This window comes from Saccostrea cucullata, unplaced genomic scaffold (genome assembly GCF_032062105.1).
Source record: "Saccostrea cucullata isolate Sc308-1 unplaced genomic scaffold, CSIRO_AGI_Scuc_v1 ctg716, whole genome shotgun sequence".
Taxonomy (NCBI): domain Eukaryota; kingdom Metazoa; phylum Mollusca; class Bivalvia; order Ostreida; family Ostreidae; genus Saccostrea; species Saccostrea cuccullata.
The window spans coordinates 333382-352464 of record NW_026929218.1 but is presented as its reverse complement, the minus strand read 5'-3'; the positions used below and the strand labels follow the sequence as shown (position 1 = coordinate 352464).

Here is a 19083-nt window from a genome sequence, read left to right as displayed (position 1 = left end):
AAAATTTTTTAAAAACCCTTTTTGGGTTTTCATTTTTTTTTAAATTAAAAAAAAACTTTTTTTAAAAAAAATTTTTTTTTTTTTAAAAAAAATTTTTTTTAAAAATTTTTTAAAAAATTTAAAAGAAAAAAAAAAAAAAAAGGGGTTAAAAAAAAAGGACCTAAAAAAAAGGGGAAAAAAAGGGGGGGGGGCCCCCCGGGGGGCCCCCCCCGGGGGGCCCCCCCCTTTTGGTTTTTTAAAAAAGGGAAATAAAAAACCAAAAAATTTTTAATTAAAAGGGCCCAAAAAAAGGGGGGAAATTTTTTTTAAATTTTGCCCTTCTTAATCTCTGTTTCCTTGTGGCATTGTGTAGTCTCAACATTCTAGAAAGGAAGAAATTATTTTGTCAAGCACTTTTAACATATATTAACAATATTTACAAATTTTTAGCTGTGTCAACTTTGCTCACAAGGTTTTCTGACCCCCTCTCCTTACAAACAATAGATTTATATGAAAGAACATTGCATAATTATCATCTCCCATAGATAGTACGTACATGTGAATGTCGATAATACGCATATTTTCATTGAATTGTTTTGCACAGGAAAAAGTTCCAAATGATTTCTACACACTAATATATCAAAATTTTACCTGTGGAGAAGTTTTAAATGTGTCCACGTTGAATATGAAAAGCTTTCTAGGGACAAATAAATCTTCTTCCTCGTCCTCTGGGTTGGTGCCTTTGTTGAATTTCTATAAATTATAGAAGCCTTCATTAATGTACTTTGTAGAAATATATTTGATTTTGTTTTGTGTGTTTCAATTTTACATGTCAAAACTATGAAAACTATTAAGTCAGTCTTTCAGATGCATAACTTTCTTCTCTTTTCAAACCATTTTGTCTCAACACTCCACATTTTGGATGCCAAAAATATAAATAAAGGAAGTTCACATGAAGACTTACCATCAGCTCTTTGTGGATAGCTTTCCAGATTGTCTTCCTTCTCTCTTCTCTCTCATTTCTTATCTCCAAATTTCTTGATGCTGCTACCTGAAAATGAAAATTTATTAAAACTTATTAATAGTTAAGGTTATTTTAAGAATTGTGAATAGTCCCAACTCTAGTTTTTGCAATATTGCAATCAATAATAGAAATATTTGGCTTATTTACCTTAAGCTCTTTCAACATCTGATCCACCGTTTCCTTCTGTTTTGCATGCTGTACTTTCTCTACATGTTTCTTTGACAAAACTGCCTATATTAAAGAAAAAAAATTATAAAATTAAAAACAGACAAAACAAGACAAAACTATTAAAATTTAGAGCATTATCAAAAAGTACAAATATATTTAATAAATTACATCAAAGTTTACCATCAACTCTTGATGCATCTCTCTCTGAATGGTATTCCTCCTTTCCTCTCTTTCACTTCTTTTCTTAATTTCACTTGATGCCACTTCCTGAAATTCAAAATATTTCAAAACTTATTAAAATGTTAACTTTTTTAAAAAAATTATGAAATCCTCAACTTGATGATAAGTTTACTTTTTAAAAAAAATATCAAATCCCCCACCCACCCATTTTTATCAGTTCCTGGAACATTGCAACCAATGATAGTTACATTTGGCATATTTACCTGAAGCTCTTTTAACATTTCTGACATAATCTTCTTTTGATGATGGAATTCTATTTTCTCTTGATTCCTTTTAACCAAAGCTACCTGTATAAATATAATTAAATAAAAACAAAATTGTTTTTTTATATCATAGAAATTTAATAGCAAATATACAAAAAGTATAATATAATTTGATACTTGGTGGCTTTGTTGAATTTCTATAAAATATGGATCCCTTCATTAAGGTACTTTGCAGAAATATTAGATTTAAATTTGTTTTTTTTTTGTTTCAATTTTACATGTCCAAACTATAAACATAATGTAGTCAGTCTTTTAGATGTATAAGATTTTTACCTTATTGTTTCTTGTCTTGTCATTAATTCGTCTTTATGTTATTTTCTAATTTTGTCTCTATGCTCCACATTTTTGGATGTCAAAAAGAAAAAAAAAGAAGAAAAAAAAGTTCACATGAAAACTTACCATCAGCTCTTTGTGAATAGCTTTCCAAGTTGTCTTCCTTCTCTCTTCTCTCTCATTTCTTATCTTCAGTTCTCTTGATGCCACTACCTGAAAATGAAAATTTATCAAAACTTATTAACAGTTAAGGTTATTTTAAAAAAAATTGAATAGTCCCAACTCTAGATTTTGCAATATTGCAATCAATAACAGTGATATTTGGCGGGATATATACCTTCAGCTCTTTCAAAACAAGACAAAATCATTTAAATTTAGAACATAATCAAAAAGTGCAAATACATAAGATAAATTGAGGATAAAACACATCAAAGTTTACCATCAACTCTTGGTGCATCGCTCTCTGAATGGTATTCCTTCTTTCCTCTCTTTCCCTTCTTTTCTTAATTTCCCTTGATGCCACTACCTAAAAATTCAAATTTATTAAAACTTATTGAAAATTTTATACCCTTTCAAAAATTATGAAATCCCCCACCCACCCATTTTTATCAGTTCCTGGAACATTGCAATCAATGGTGGTAACATTTGGCATATTTACCTCAACCCCTTTTAACACTTCTGACATGATCTTCTTTTGATGATGGAATTCTATTTTCGCTTGATCCCTTTTAACCAAAACTACCTGTATAAATATAATTAAATAAAGACAAAATTAATTTGCTATATCAAAGAATCATAGAAATTAAATTGCATATATACAAAAAAGTATAGTACAGCCACGTAGCATCGATTTTGAAAGGGGGGGGGCAGAGAAAATTCTTTTTTACTCAACTGAAAAAGTTGACAAGCAAAAAAAAAAAAAGTAAGTTGCCGAAGTCGAAAGTCCTATTTCGTGGGGGGGGGGGGGGGGGGGAATGGGGGGCAATCAACCTTCCAATCAACATTTCCTATAGTATAGATAAGGTTGGGGAAAAAAGTGGGGGGCCAGCCCGTGTCTACGTGTCTGTAGTATGATTAGATACATGTGAAAGAGCATGTATTTTTTTTATTCAAAGTTTACCTTTAATTCTTCGTGGGTTGTCTTCCAAAATTTCCTAGATTTTTCTATGGCAAGATATGTTTGCCTGAGCTTCACGATCTTTTTAGGGGCTTCTTTCTGTAATACAATTAGAATACATGTATTTATCAATCTACAAAGAAAAAAGTTAATATCATTTGACATATTTTAAGAAGTCTACACAGTACGTACCATTAGTTCCTCCTGCATCTTTTCTTTAAGCTTTATTTGTGGCGACATTGCTTTCAATTCTGATTCCATCTTTGATAAGTTCTTCTGTAAAAATAAACAAATATTGAATAAATAAATGAAATAAATAAATAAGACATAAATCTATGAATGTTATCTAATTGACATATTATAAAGGAGAAGGGTGTGCATAGACTTTGTCATTGTAAATTTCACGCGTAAATTCTAATAAAAAATATTGAAAAATTTAATCATATAATCTTTCAAAATGTGCTCATTTGTAAATAAAAATGGTACTCGTGTATTTTCTGAAAAAAGTATGTATCAAGCCCTGCATTACCTGTCGCACTTCTTCCTCTTCGACCATCTCGACCCAACTTCTTTCAAACTTTAATATCTCTTTCTTTGATTTCTAAAAATAAAAATTCACAGAAACATCTTTACTTGCCCCCAACTATCTTTATCTCAGATTATAAAAAATAGTTTTACTCTCGAACACAAAATGGTTGATACGTAAATGATGTACATGTACATACTTGTAAGTTTTTATCAAAAGGCACGGGTCTAGCATTTTGATCTATTCATTGACTTTACTTTATTTAGAATTGACACCCCCCCCCAAAAAAAAGTGAATAAATAAATTCATAATTCAGAGTCTAAAATACTCACCAGGTCTTTCACAACTTCTTCCCCGAAGTCCAAAATTAATTCTCCGTCCTGTAATAGTTAATAAAATATTTAAGTTTCTAGGAACTTGATCTCCCCACACGCAATCAAATTAATATATTTTTTTAAGTAAATGGTAAGAGCTGCTGATAAGATCCTTACAAATGGGATGGGGAGCATGTTTATCGGTACATCAGCTGAACTGCAGGCCAGTTCAGTCAAAATTTCCTCGAGTCTCTGTTCCATGTTCATTTTCTCACTCTCTACTGCAGTCTGGAAAAAAAATAAAGCTTTAAAAGTGTTGCCTGATTCGTTTTTAGAATTTATATACTCCACAAGAATATTGTAAGATTTTTAAAACTAAAAATTGCCAAAATTATTATATAGGGTATACATGTAAATACTACACATTTAAATAAGAAAATTAAACATATAACGGTAATAAATACATGTGGAAAAATATGTATTTCCGATAAACTATTTAAAATTAGGTAAAAATTTCATATCGTTGAAATTAATCGTAGTTAATAAGAAGAAAATGACTACAATCAGCATAATTAATGAACCGCTCACCTAGATTACAACTCGAGAAACATACCCACGTGTATATACATAGTACAAATATATATAAACGGATCAAAGTATCTAGACTTCGAACAGTATTAATTCTGAAATTTATTCTCACTAGACTTTAATTTAGTGCAACCGGTTAGACAAACTATATTTAAGTGTTAATGAAGATAAAAAGCGTTCACAAACAACATTTCAGTAACAGAAAAGGATTTACTCACAAATTGCACCTCTGCCGCTTTTTGTAAACAAAACTAAACTATGACGTCATAGGTCATCGCTAAAGACCTCAATCATGACGTAACAATGTGTTAATGAATTTATCATTTTGATAGGCACACTAGGGCCTAAATCAAAACTCTTTTTTCTTTAATTATAATGTGTACATATAGTATAATAATAATTCAAGAAAAGTTCACCATTTCAAATATTTAGGATGATAAGGTTCAACATTTAAAAGAAAAAGTAATGAAAGGAAAACTACCAGTGTGGGTCCTTTCTAAATCTATAAATACAAAAAATTGTTTAACTAATCAGATGTAAACAGATCTATACGTAGCGTATGAAGAGCTACACGTAACAACTCACGAGACAAATGATTTTTTCCTTACAGACACTTTAAAAATGCTTTTACTTTAAAATACATTAAAATTCTAAATCAAAGCGACTACTTACAATTTGCACGTCCACGACTATGTTGTCAACAAAACAGTGATGTATTATGACGTCATAATCACAATCAAAGGCCTTTTGATGTTTGAAAACATTTGGGTGATACTGATTTCTGACTTAGATATTTTATAAGTAATATTTCTGCTATTAAAATAAAAAGAAACATTTGATGGTTGTCAATCACACAGGTTTTCATGTTACAAAAAATTGCATATCAGTTTGATATCATTCTAAGAATTAGCATATAAAAAAGAAACTAGAGGTACTGTGAGCAATGAGCTCACTAAATGATGCATGTACCCTGCCTTCAATATGAATGTAATGGGAGTGTCCATATTTGTTGTGGCAAACACAAATTATGTGTAAGATCAACACAATGGCAATAAGTAATAACGATTCTGTGAAAGTTTCATCAAATTTCATTGAATGGTGTGAGAGGATTTGCGGATAAGAGATGGGTACCCCGAAACGTAACGGACGGATAGACAGACGGACGTGCAGCTAGACGGACGGACGGACATAACGATTACTATATACCCTCCCACTTTTCAATCGGGGGTATAATTATACCACCCACTTGAAAACTGGGAGGGTATACGGTATGTCCGTCCGTCCGTCTGTTACACTTTGGGATACCCATCTCTTATCCGCAACTCCTCTTATACCGATCCTTGTGCTCACGCCTTCTTTATAGTGGACGCGTACAATGTGCTATGTAATGGCGTTCTGTGAACCTACCTACACCTGTATATCTCTGTGACCATATGCAATGCTACACATAAACTACAAGTTAAGCTCAAAATTTTGATCTTTGAACAAATAAGTTGAATATGCCCCTTAGTTATACTGATATAGTCCTTGTATGAGGTCGATTCATAAATATATTGACTTCACCCCCCCCCCCCCCAAATCTTCACAATCGATTTAGCAGGAAAGGAAGTCGATATATCTGAATCGACCGAATTGAGGACTAAGTTTGTTTTGAATTTGAGATAAAGTCTTTGTTATAATATTAACACACGTTAATTTTGCAAGTTTTAAAGACTTCAAACCATAAAAAATACATCTTTGGAATTTTCCATTTAGTGTATCAATAACCAAAAATATAATTTCGCATGTGATACCATGCAGATTTATTGAATAACAAAACAAAAGTAATATCATAGAATTTGCTTTTATTATCTTCATCACTTCACCTACGAGGGTTGTCCCAAAATTTCGTAGACTGAGCTCATATCTTTTAAAGAAATTAATGTATCTTAATAAAATTTTCAGAAAAGCGTTTGAGATAAATTACGATTTTATGATGTTAACTTGAAAACTTTTCGTTAATAACATTTAAAGTGATATCGTTCTCTACACACAATCTGCAACGTCAAAAAATACAAATGTCAACAGTTCAATTTTTGCAAGAATTAATTCTTAAATTAAACAAAACGGTTATAGTTATAGATGTGAAATATCTTAATTACTATGATATATGATCAAACATTAAAATATGTAAACAAAGTATATGCATGTACAGGTAAAATAATAATAATTTGAAAACGATACATTTAGTTTTCGTATCAATGCAACTCAAAAATATTTACATTACATCCGTTTTAATCATTTTAAATACTCAGTGATTTCCTACCCAAACCGTTATGACTGGTACATTTTTGAAGAGTGAATTCAAAACACTTGAATAACAAAACAAAAGTATTTAAAACGTTATAAAAATCATATTTATTAAAGCATAAACACCAAAATTTGGGGAAATGTTTAATAGAACAGTATTAAGAATTTTCATTTCCATAAAAAAAAATACGGGGTAGTAATTACTTCATTTTAAATATAATATACCAAATTTTAATTGCAACTCTTGAGTATTGCACACCAAACAATGAAATGTGTCTTTTAAATTGGAATCATTTGTGTAGTTACTCCATATTTGTCAATAAATTTATTAGATAGTGTTGGTTTAATCTATATACGAAGTTTCATTAATGTATGACATACGGTTCCTACAAAACAACGCTTGTCTACGGAATTTTGGGACAACCCTCGTAAGCCTATGAGGCTTGATAGTACAAACATTATAACTAATAAAAACAGAGTTAAATTGTGCATATTCCATGTATTTTCGAGAAAAAAATTACACAATCATTTAGATTTGCAATACAAACAAGTCTGTATCTTTATAATTCTTTAATTGTTAGAAACAAGTATAAACTGACGAAAAATTGAAAAGATAAAAAGACAGAAAAAAATATATGCTCAAAGTGGAATTTACTTGTCTTAACTTAACATTCTTAAAACAACTACATATACACGTATGCTTATTTGCGAGTTTGGTTAATGCTTATAAATAAATTACGTAGTATCAAAAGAATATCTCTCCCAAATTCATCAATTGAAAAATTCATCAAGTGCATATCCATTTAGTTTGCCAATTTTACTTGCATTCTTGGAATTTGCCTTTTGGAGGAACACAGTATTTATCTTGAACAGAAAGGGACATTCCTTTGCAATCCAAAACCTTCGGATCTACTGAATCTTTCCATACAGAGCACAGAACAAATGATTGCCAATTTACGCCACAAATCAAAGAACTGGAGCACAAATAGGACCTTGCATACTTCACAGTATCTGACGTTAACTTTGCAATGGAAAAGATCTTAAGCATTGTAAAAAGCCGTGAGGATATTTTTACCATTTCAAGTTCAACTGGGTTTGGATTCTGTCGAATAGTTTGTAGATTGTATCCCCAGTAGCAATTTGATGTAGGAATTATATGTTCTGCGATAAATCGCAGAACTAAATATTTACTTCGAAATACACTGCCTTTCACTTGTCTAAATATCAGACATGGATTTGTTATGTTTTTGACACCAGATTCAATAACCTGTACCGTTTCCTTAATTTCAGGACTAGGGCAAATAGGCGAATTTAAATAATTGTATTGTTTTCTTTTCCCCGATCTTAAAAGCTTTAGATCATGTCCCCAGTAACAATCAGTATTTGGTAAAATATCTTTTGCTATATATCTTAAGAGTTCAAATAAGTTCGAAAAGAGGGGTTTAGGAATCGACGTATAACTTCCATACACTTTCAGTTCTTCAAATATCTTAGACGGTTGCTTTTTTCTAACTTTAACACTATCGGCAATTTCATTAAGAAACTGTGTAATTATCTTTACCTCTTTTATTTTCTCTTTAAGTTGCTTAACATTGTCAGCTAGATATTTTGCAAGTGGTTTCACATAATTTAATAACGTACCTAAGACGTTCCTATTTGTTTTAGAATAAATACGTTCATCTGCACAATTCCCCCTTCTACCGTAAATAGAAACAATTTTATTATATAAATTCGAAAACAATTTGTGGTATTTTCTTCCAATATTTGAAAATTGTCGAAGATAGCTGATAACTTTTACACAAAATTGCATTTGTAATTCAATCATTTGTGAATGTGCTGTTTTCAGATTTCTTCGAGCCCTTACATATTCTGATTTTGCATGCAACAGTTTATCTTTTATGCGTCTTTCCTCCTGCACGCTAGAGATAATATCAAATACTGCAAGCCCAATAGCTATAACGCTTGCAAAAATGGCGAGTCCAGCCGTTAATGCCGAGGCAGCTGAACTGATGATTGAGGGTAAGGTAGCTAGAGTGAATGCTAACTCTATTTCAAGCCCTATGATGCTGAAAGCCGCTTGTAATTTTGTTCCATTTAGCCATTCATTATAATCAGAAAGTAGATTGGCTACACCTGAAACATCCATAGTGAGAGAACCTAGACGTATTGTAAGCTCAGAAAGACTGGAATTGGATTTTATATGCAATTCTTTGATTGTGGTGACAGCCTCGTTTATATCTGAGATCAAAGCTATGTGTTTTTCGACATTTTCTTTTATCTTTTCTGGTTCCCCATATTTTGACAAAAAAGTTTGCTTCAACCTCTCCACTTCTGGTTTTAAAGTATTCTTAATTTCATCCCTGTAAACAAGAATAAGAAATTACTACATGTGGTATCAATATCTATACCAAACAAGAAAATTGCATAATTTTGGAGTTGAAATTACGATCATTGAAATATTTTGGTTATAATCTATACTTTCTATATATTCACAAATTTTGTTTGAGCCATTCAAAATATTCGAACTGTTATCTTATAAAAAAAATATTTACAAACTAATCTGAAAAGATGATATTAATTATTTAATATATTGAAAAATAAAATAATATATTAAAACATGTTAATGGTTATGCACATGACAAAATTTAAACTATAATTCATGACCACTTTGCAGCCGGCTATAGGCATGATTTCAAGGTTAATACGATAAATAAATCAATGATATTAAAACTCTGACTGACAAAAAAACTATATTGAGAGAATGAAAAATACCTTAATTTACAAACGCTTGGATAATATAAACATCCTCTTTTTGCCTGTATAACCTTTAACGTTGTAGATGTCGCCACTGCCGTGACGGACACCACTGCTGATACGACTGCTATAAGTGTACTGTAAAACAAAGCACAAAAATGTCAATATAGTAAAAATTAGACTTCATAGATCCGCGCCCGTACACTCTGCGTCAGAAGTCTAGAACCCTAGCCGGGTTTTGTAAGATCTTCTTTGGCAGAGTGTATACGGTACGGATCTAAAAAGTCTGGTTTTAATTAGATTGACAGATGTCACAGATTTGAAATGAAATGTCCATTTGACCTCGCCGGTATATATACATTTTGGTACAAAATAAAGTGATTGGTTTCTTATATTTCAACTGCTGCATCAATGATAATACAAGCTTCCCCGATTGCCTTGATCATGACTGACATCAATTTAAATCTATTTCGATTGCTCAGACTCAAATATTTCTTCATTGCTTACCCTACTTGCAATTAATGGCCAGTGTTCTCAAAACAATTTTAGATTTTTTAAATGCCTTTTACCAACTTTGTCCAATATGACCACTAATCATCAACTCAATAAAATATGCTTTTATTGTACAAGCTTTGACAATCTGAAACTTGTTAATAATTCAGTAACTAGTACTAATTCGAAAATGAATATGGTTATTTAAGGAATGACTCTAATTCTTGGCCAAATTATTCGATTATAACCTGGTTTGGGTCACTTTACGCTTTATAATCCGCGAAGTGGATTATAAAAAAGCGTGAACTGACCCAAACCAGGTTATAATCAAATAATTTGGCCAAGAATTAGAGTCATTCCTTATAATTTAATTTAAAAATAATTAAATAACTGTGGGTGTAAAATTGTGTTGCTTTTTATGAGTTCAAATTTGCCGCTTAATAATACATCCCTAGTAACGGAAGTGATATGAAACAAGGGGAGGTAATAACTGATACACAGATCTAGCAGCCACGATGTTTGTTTACAGGAGGTAAGATCGAGCTACTTTTTGAAGTTAAAGGTACATTTATTAAATCTTGAATTTCCCATGAATCCCAAGGACTGGAAATGAGGGGATTGTATGGATACAGATGATTCAGCTGGTTGTCAAGGGGGTGTGTCCCCATACCAAACCAGGTTATTGAGAAATAATTTGCGTTCCTTTTCGGAAATCAACCAATGAGAGACTAGAATACAAACAAAATGAAATTATAACAAAATAGAGATGGTAAATTTCCTCTAACATACTTACAATATAAATCTCTTCTCGCGTTTTCTTATTTTGCCAATATCTGAATCTATACAGAAAAAATACATTCAGTTGTAAAATGAAAATACATTTCTTGAAGACTTTAAAATTAAATGAAATTGATCAGACGCAAATCATCATTTTTTATTAAAAAATGTTAAGTTGACATGGCAAAATTCCTTTTATTCTTTTGAAATATGTGTACTTATATATGTAACACATGACTATAGTTGTTATATGTTAATATTTATCTATAAAATGTACCTTTCAGACATTTTATCTGAAAATATGGATTGATTTGCAAGTCAACAGTAGAGCCTGCCGTTTGGTTTACAACCATCATTCCCCCAGCATTATCTTGAGGAAACATTGCTTTTCCCTCTTGAACCAAGGACACAAAGGAACCCGTCTTATTTTTAATGCCTGCAAGAGAGGATATGTTTAAACAAAGGGAAAAAGAGACGATGAAAACTGGGGGAAATAAAATATGAAAGCTGGGGGAAAATGAAAGATAAAAGAAGCTTCTGCCACAATGGTTAACACTAGTAGTATGTCAAGAATGACAAAAGAAAGCAGTTCATCTTGTGAACGTCGAACTCTTGACATTCAATATTTAAAAAATAATACAAAAATACTGAAAAAAACATAAAGACAAAAGAAAAATATCTGTTTTTGTTTTTTAAATTTTACAATAAATCAAACACTTATCTTACATACCTATAACCCAGGCATTCAATTCCTTTTCAAAGAATATTTTTGAATTGCCTTCCAGAGAATTGTAGTACGTGTCGTATCCTTTGCTTTCTCCATTTCTTCGATACAAAACAGACTGAGACGGGACTCTGGGTTCACTGTAGGTCAACATCAACCACTTACAATGTCCTAATTAGTGATAAAATTGAGATGAAATTAAATAAGGCAATTGATTTCAATCACTAGAATTCCATATCAAATGTTACATCTTTATTTTTTCAAAATTAATTTGGTTTGAAGAGTTTGGGAGAAAAAGAAAAAACAAAACTATCAACAAGTGACATTGTCTTTTGAGTCGATGATTCTTAAAGATTTTGGCTTCAAAAAAATATCTATTATGATACGTTTTTCCTTACCGCAAGATTTGATTTCTTTTGTATAGGAAATAAGTCCATGGCACATTCTGTCAGAAAAGTGACAAATCGACTGATATTGTCCCCCTTGGTCATCACAAACCATTCCAGTCTCCCCATCACAGCGTGAGTGGTTACCACTTGACCGTGTGCAAACACACTGAACACCATCGTATTCTTCCCATTTTTCACAACTTTTTCCTGTTGTATCTGAAAATCAAAACAAAATTATTTTCATTATTAAGTTATCAATTTATTGACAATTATATTATTCTTAATAATTATACTGTTCAAAACCATTCCAACTGGTTTCTTTTTGTAACTGATGACAGATTCTATATGCACTCAATAATAGCTAAATTTGTGCATGAATGTGCATGATGTATTCATTAATTAGTGTTTTCTGCTGCGTATCATTTCTAACTGAACACAAATTCTACCTATGCAAGAGAACTTAACTGTCTTACGAGCTGGAGTTCTTTTTATTTTTGAACTCGCAACAAAATTCTTACTTTATCCAGCTCTTCAAAGATGAGGATTGTGCACAAAAGATCTTTGATTTATCATAATCTGCTGGACTTAACATACGTCAGTTTGAGGTTATGAAATGAAATACGTATATGGAGATAACGAACAGAACTCAAGCTCAAAAGTACATTAAACAATACAAAATGGAACAGAGCAAACACAGACCTCCAAGAAATCAGAGGTGGGATCAGGTGCCACGGAGGAGTGAGCATTCCCCTGTTGACCGGACATACCTGTCGTGAGCTCCTTAATTGTCATGATTGGACAACACGGGAAAATCCGACAACAAGTCAGAATGAATACATGTATAATGGCCTAAAACGTCAGTCAGCATTTGACTTAATTATAAATTGTATTTGCTGAAAGGGTTAATGTTTTGAACATTGAACCTAAGAAATGACGATTTTAAACAAAACTGCTGATATTCTTGGTTCAGAAGCTTGTTTGTCAATAATTCACCTCATCTAAGAAATTGTTCATATGTAGAACATGCTTTCGCGTATCTAATCAACTGCGAGATATAAATCCCGTTCGCCGGTGATGAAAGAACATGTATATTGCTGCATAAGTAAGGAAAGTTGAAGATTGAAAAGTTAAAGTTATCATAAAGCTTGGTTGTTAGATTACCATTAATGTCTTCAGTAAACTAACTTAATATGAAAGAGATGTTCCAGACCCTGTGGTACATGTATAACTTTTTTCAAGCTCATCGGGATTTATCGGAGCGACATAAGAATGGAAAAAACATTGTTAATTGACAATACGTCGTCAATATACATGTAATTAAATGTCTTCTTCTCATGTATAAGATTGTGGACAAATTCTGCTCCATATGAATACAAAAATAGGTCTGCTTATAAGAGGGTGCAATTGGTACCCATGGGAATTCCAATAGATTATTGGAAGACTTGTCCATCAGAAACTCAAGCATCTTCTAAATATCAACTTCAGAGTACGTGTGTGTGCAATCAGAATGTTTTAAACAAAATAATTTTGCAAATGACCAATGACAAGGTACGTAAACTCACGTGTTCCCTTTTTATTGAAAAAGTAGCTGTCAATAATATCAAGAGGCCTAGATTTTAATTTATCGTAAGGAATGGTTGTATATAAAGTTGAAAGGTCGTAATTCTTTAAGCTGTTGACTTTGGTAAAATCTTGTGATGTAAAATTTTTAAAAAGTTCCTTGGAATTTTTAGGTATCCACTTCTCAAATATATTGTTGAACAGTGCTCCTGAAGTTTTTCTTTCACTACTGTCAATATTTTTAGTGAGGAGTAAAGAAAGGCTTAGTAGAACATTTAAAGGAATCCACTATGTATCTTTGTTTGTAAGGATTTTTATGAAGTTTTGGAATCCAATTTAGATACTGTAATACAAATTCATTCTGGTTGTTGGAAATTATAAAAATATTCAAAACTGATAATATGATTTTGAAGAATTTCCTCCTTAGAAATATAGATATGGGTATAAGTGGGATTTAGGAGGTCTTTGTTAAATCGATTTTTGAGAATGATCACTGCTCGTTTTCTTCATATGTCATTTGATTAAAAACAGACAAATTCTTAAATTATTTCCTTTTTTGTATTTCTTGAATTTTTTTTACTTACAAAAGGCATACAATTTGATGAAATAGATAAAGCAAACAAATGAGCAGCTAGTCAATTGAGTTTTTCATATTAAATGTAGGTATGTCTTAAATATATTACCTTCTAATTCCTCTTCTTGTTCTTCTAATTTAATGTTTCTGTTCAGAGTAGTAGCTACAACTAGAATGTGAAGTAATTTTTTAAGTGTTGAGCACCATGATGTAGGATAAAGAATATGATCATTACACATGTATATATTATTTATATACAAAAGCTTATTACTTTAAATCAATAGAGAAAAAAACAGAAGGAGTATAAAGATATTATTGCTCTCAATGGAAAAGCGAAGTTAAAAGATAAAATGCAAACTGAAAAAGCGTTAAATTTCCTGCCATACGAAGGTGAGTAAAGATTTTCATGGGTGTATTTTGAAAAATGACATATACTCGTACTAGCATCCCAAGACATTTTATGTTAATTTATTACGCTATGTGACAGTATACAAAACTATACTAATTTTAAAAAGCATATTTAACTCTCTTAATCCAGTAACTCAGCTTCCATGCAAAAGAACTTCCAACTTATTTATCAAAGAGTTGACATCAGGTATCGATGTTGAATTGAAATGCTGTTTAAATGAATAGAGCTTCTTGTTCAGCTAATTTCCTTTAGCGTAACATTGAATTTACTATTATACTTTAAATAGAATCCTAGGTAAATAAAAGAGTAGACAATTTTCAAAATTTCATTTTTTTATGTCCATAGGAAATTGATTCTTCCTTCTTTCCTGAGGATTAAAATTCAGGTTTTAGCGGTGTAACGCGTAAAGTATTTTCTGTAATTCTTCTGGTGAGTAAGCGAAAATATGACACTATTTGATAAGATATTGTAGTAGGAAAGGAGAAATGCACGAAGGAAACATGGCTGGACCGGGAATCGAACCCGGGACTCCTGCATCACTAGTCAGGTATCCAGGCCGATATCCACGGTCCGTGAAACCTGAACTTCTACATTCCTCCCTCCTTAAACAGTCTTCGACCTCGAAGACACAAGCTCTAGGGCCCTGCCAGGAATTACTAATTTACACATACACTGTAACCTGAACGAAGATTTTTCCTATATATTTCTATGTAAAAATTTGATCATCCCTTGTGGCTCCGCCCTACCCCCGGGGGTCATGATTTGAACAAACTTGAATCTACACTACCTAAGGATGCTTCCATATAAGTTTCATCTTTCCAGCCACAGTGGTTCTTGAAAAGAAGATTTTTAAATCAGCCTAAAAATTTTTAAGATAGACCAGCAGACAGACAGATGAACAGACAAATAAGTTTCAATATCCCATAACTTTTGCAATGGCAAGGGACAACATGCAAATTAACCAAGTCTCAAACATTGGCCGGGGTTGAGGAAATTGAACCCTTGTAAAAATTATGCTAATAAGTGAAAAGCACTTTTCAGAAATGTTAACCACTTTATCAAAAATTGATTTCTAACACTGGCAGCACAGTTTTATGAAGGAAGAAGATGGATATAAAAATCAAACTTATACTTTGATAATAACAACTACATCAATGTCACAATCAGCTGTTAAGATACCAGTGTATCATACTTGTATGAAAGACCCATGGGCCACAATACTCACTTAAGGAGGCTGGCGGGTCAACAAATAAATCACAAATTAACCACCAGATTTAACTTATTTTTTAGATACGGTATCTTAAGCTGTCAACTATCATTTGGCAAAGAAAAAATTCATACATTTTAGTTTTAAAATTTGATCATTTTTGTATATCTTTATATGGAGCTCTCCTTTTAAAGGAGATCGAAATAGTCTGAAAATGGCTGCCACCCCCAGCCTCTTTAAGTAATGTTTATAAAATATAATCATTTAGTCGTTTATTCATTTAGTTGCTAAAATATGTGGATTCGAATCCAAATGCAATTGAAACTGGTCCTTCTGATAAACTGAGGTCATGTGTCATAGAAAGTGCCAAAGAACATCAAAGAGGCCCATGGGCCACATCGCTCACCTGAGCACTGTGGCTAGGAAAAAGGAGAAATTGGTTTATTATTGAAAAGTTTAAATCCTAAACTAGTCCTATGACCAATCATGGCTTTGCTATTCTTGAGAAGAAGATTTAAAAAAAAAGATTTAAAAAGAATTTTAAAAAAACCCTATATATTTCTATGTAAAACTTTGGTCAGCCATTATGGCCCACCCTACCCCCGGGGGTCATGATTTTAACAAACTAGAATCTACACTACCTGAGGCTGCTTCCATATAAATATGATGAATTATGGCTTTGCTATTCTTGAGAAGAAGATTTTTAAATAATTTTCCTAGTGATTTGACACAAACTTGAATCTACAATACCTGATGATGCTTCCATATAAATATAATGAATTATGGCTTTGACATTCTTGAGAAGATTTTTAAAGAATTTTCCTATATATTTCTATGTAAAACTTTGGTCGACCATTGTGGCCCCGCCCTACCCCCGGGGGTCATGATTTGAACAAACTTTAATCTACACTACTTGAGGATGCTTCCATATAAATATGATCAATTATGGCATTGCTATTCTTGAGAAAAAGAATTTTGAAGATTTTTTCTTTATATTACTATGTAAATCTTTGATCGGCCATTTTGGACCCGCCCTAACCCAGGGGGTCATGATTTGAAGAAAATGGAAATTACTTTACCTGAGGATGCTTCCCCATAAGTTTAATCTTTCCTGGCACAGTAGTTCTTGAGAAGAAGATTTTTAAAACATCCCACCAAATTTTCCTAAATTCCCAATTGTCTTCCCTTGAATGAGGGCATGGCCCTTCATTTAAACAAACTTGAATCCCCTTCACCCAAGGATGCTTTGTGGCAAGTTTGGTTGAAATTGACCCAGCGGTTCTTGAGAAGAAGTCGAAAAAGTGAAAAGTTTACAGACGGACGCCGGATAAAATGTGATTAGAAAAGCTCACTTGAGCTTTCGGCTCAGGTGAGTTAAAAAAGCATCATTTTCTAGATTTTATCAAATCCTCATCAATTGATATAATTTAGTATTTTTACTGGTTTTAAATCAATTTGCAGTCATTTTCATTGATTGGATTTGTTGAGCTCGTTTTATAAACATAACGTTGACGTAACGTTAATTAATTTATAGAGGAAATAGACTCTAGATATCCAATTATTCAGGTCAATTTAGGTGTTTGATGCAATTAAATTCTAATAATCATGATTCTGGGTAAAAGGAAAAAAAGAAGAGAGAGATTAAGAAGAGAGGTATTCACAAGAGCAATATCGTTACATTTCGTAATCTATTTTCAGTAACAATGCTTGACCAGAAAATCTTAAAATTATATGTTTCTTAAATGATTTTTAATAAGCTTTGATTTGATATATAACGCAAGCGGTAAATACTGAATATAAAATTTGACTTGTGGATGATACATGATATACACAACCCTAACTCTCAACGGTTAAGAGTTGTGTATATCATGTATCATCCACAAGTCAAATTTTATAAACGCCACCCTTGGGCGTGAATCCGTTGGACATTAATTTTCCGTACGATTACAGTTTCTGATAACTTGATGCAGAACCTCTTTAATACAATATTTAGGTACTCTTACCTGCTAGATCTTGGTAAAAAAGAAAAACCGACATCGTGAGCCAAAATGCCTTGTAATTCATTGTTTTACACCTGAAAACGAGATAAGTGAAACATCGGGGTTTAGTTTAATATGTTGTTCGACTTGCCATTTTCTTTTTCTAAATATTATATACAAGTCATACTTATGCAGAATATTATATTCAATATTGGAACATATTTAAGTTTTAAGACATAATTTGACAAGAAACGAATTGAAACAGAGATTTTTTTGTATGTACAAGATCTACAGCAAAGAATTATAATTTTTTTTTCAAATAAATTGAGGACCACTGAAAATTTAGATAAGATGAATTTATTTCACTAAATAAAAATTTACACCACAACTTTTTAAAGAGGCTGGGTGGTCGTGGCCATTTTTAGACTATTTCTATCTCCCTTAGAGGAAGAGCTCTATATAAAGATATACAAAAATGATCAAATTTTAAAACTAATATGTATGAAATTTTTCTTTGTCAAATGATAGTTTACAGCTAAAGATATCATATCTAAAAATTTAAGTTATATCTGGTGGTTAATATTTGTTAATTTGTTGACCCCCAGCCTCCTCAAATAAGCATACTGATGATTTTTATTCGGTAAAAATAATGTCAAAAAGACATTTTCATTTTTTACGCTTTATGTGATCTTACAGTTTATTTAAAATATACATCCTTATAGAAATCCTTTTCAGAAAAAAAACTTGAAAATTGAAATACATTATGAAATATATTTATGTATACATGTAACACTGCATGATTAGATGAAAAAACTGAAAAAAGCACATTTAATATGTACATGCAATTTAACTTTAAATGCATCTGATTGATGTGCTGTAACAACGCCTCTTATTGATAGAAATTATCTTAAAACGTTGCAATGCAACGTTTAACCTTAATAATTCTTGCAATAAGCGATGATTTAACATTAGCATTTGATAAGTTAATTAATATTTCAATATTATTATTTATGGCAAGATGTAACATTTAACGTTTAATGTTATTTCTATTTAGCGGCGATTTAGATTATTTGCGGTTGTTACAACAGTCTTATAAAACATGACAACATGACAATTCAACTTACCATTAAGGGTTTCTTCACTGCTATTTAAAATTACTAATAAGTAAATACCATAGTTCGTCTTATTTTGTGCAACGTGAAATGGATATACCTAAACAAGTTAAGACTTTGTTAAGGCTGAAATAAGGAGGCGGTGCCTAATTTATACGGGAAAAGTTAACTGTGACGTCACACTAAAATATGACTTTTAAGGATGATGTTTACTCAGGTTTCAGAAAACAGAAAGGAAATTTCATAAAGTATAATATATTAAATCAAAAATTGTTTTAAATGGATAAAATCACTAAGTTTTAGCACAATATCAATTTTAAAATTT

At 31.6% G+C, this 19083-nt stretch overlaps 2 protein-coding genes across 3 annotated transcripts; both read right to left on the bottom strand.

Annotated features, from left to right (window-relative positions):
- Window positions 1-305: 305 nt before the first annotated feature.
- Window positions 306-4186, bottom strand: LOC134280127 (trichohyalin-like). The gene is made up of 14 exons (XM_062762550.1): window positions 4082-4186; window positions 3923-3970; window positions 3594-3665; window positions 3257-3340; window positions 3068-3163; window positions 2606-2689; window positions 2387-2473; window positions 2074-2160; window positions 1615-1698; window positions 1352-1438; window positions 1151-1234; window positions 944-1030; window positions 631-732; window positions 306-362 (listed from the first exon to the last, which is right to left on the bottom strand). Exons 1-14 carry the CDS (start codon window positions 4169-4171, stop codon window positions 306-308), a joined length of 1149 nt encoding a protein of 382 aa, XP_062618534.1. The 5' UTR covers window positions 4172-4186.
- Window positions 4187-7042: 2856 nt separating this feature from the next.
- LOC134280133 (uncharacterized) lies at window positions 7043-18864 on the bottom strand. 2 transcript variants are annotated; one of them, XM_062762560.1, is made up of 9 exons: window positions 18771-18864; window positions 17671-17741; window positions 14161-14220; window positions 11927-12133; window positions 11535-11699; window positions 11082-11240; window positions 10821-10866; window positions 9554-9673; window positions 7043-9141 (listed from the first exon to the last, which is right to left on the bottom strand). In XM_062762560.1, the coding sequence occupies exons 2-9, from the start codon at window positions 17729-17731 to the stop codon at window positions 7599-7601; spliced, it is 2361 nt and encodes a 786-aa protein (XP_062618544.1). In that variant the 5' UTR covers window positions 17732-17741; window positions 18771-18864; the 3' UTR covers window positions 7043-7598. The 2 variants fall into 2 exon arrangements, with proteins under 2 accessions (XP_062618544.1, XP_062618545.1); XM_062762561.1 differs by having other exon boundaries at window positions 10821-10860.
- Window positions 18865-19083: the final 219 nt, after the last annotated feature.

Coding starts and splice junctions, on each gene's coding strand:
- LOC134280127 (XM_062762550.1), bottom strand. CDS start 4,171: ATGAACATGGAACAGAGACTCGAGGAAATTTTGACTGAACTGGCCTGC. Junction 1,439..1,614: donor AAATGTTAAAAGAGCTTCAG/GTAAATATGCCA, acceptor TTTGAATTTCAG/GAAGTGGCATCAAGTGAAAT. Junction 733..943: donor CTATCCACAAAGAGCTGATG/GTAAGTCTTCAT, acceptor TATAATTTATAG/AAATTCAACAAAGGCACCAA.
- LOC134280133 (XM_062762560.1), bottom strand. CDS start 17,731: ATGAATTACAAGGCATTTTGGCTCACGATGTCGGTTTTTCTTTTTTAC. Junction 11,241..11,534: donor ATTGAATGCCTGGGTTATAG/GTATGTAAGATA, acceptor CCTCTCTTGCAG/GCATTAAAAATAAGACGGGT. Junction 10,867..11,081: donor TCAGATAAAATGTCTGAAAG/GTACATTTTATA, acceptor TTTTCTGTATAG/ATTCAGATATTGGCAAAATA.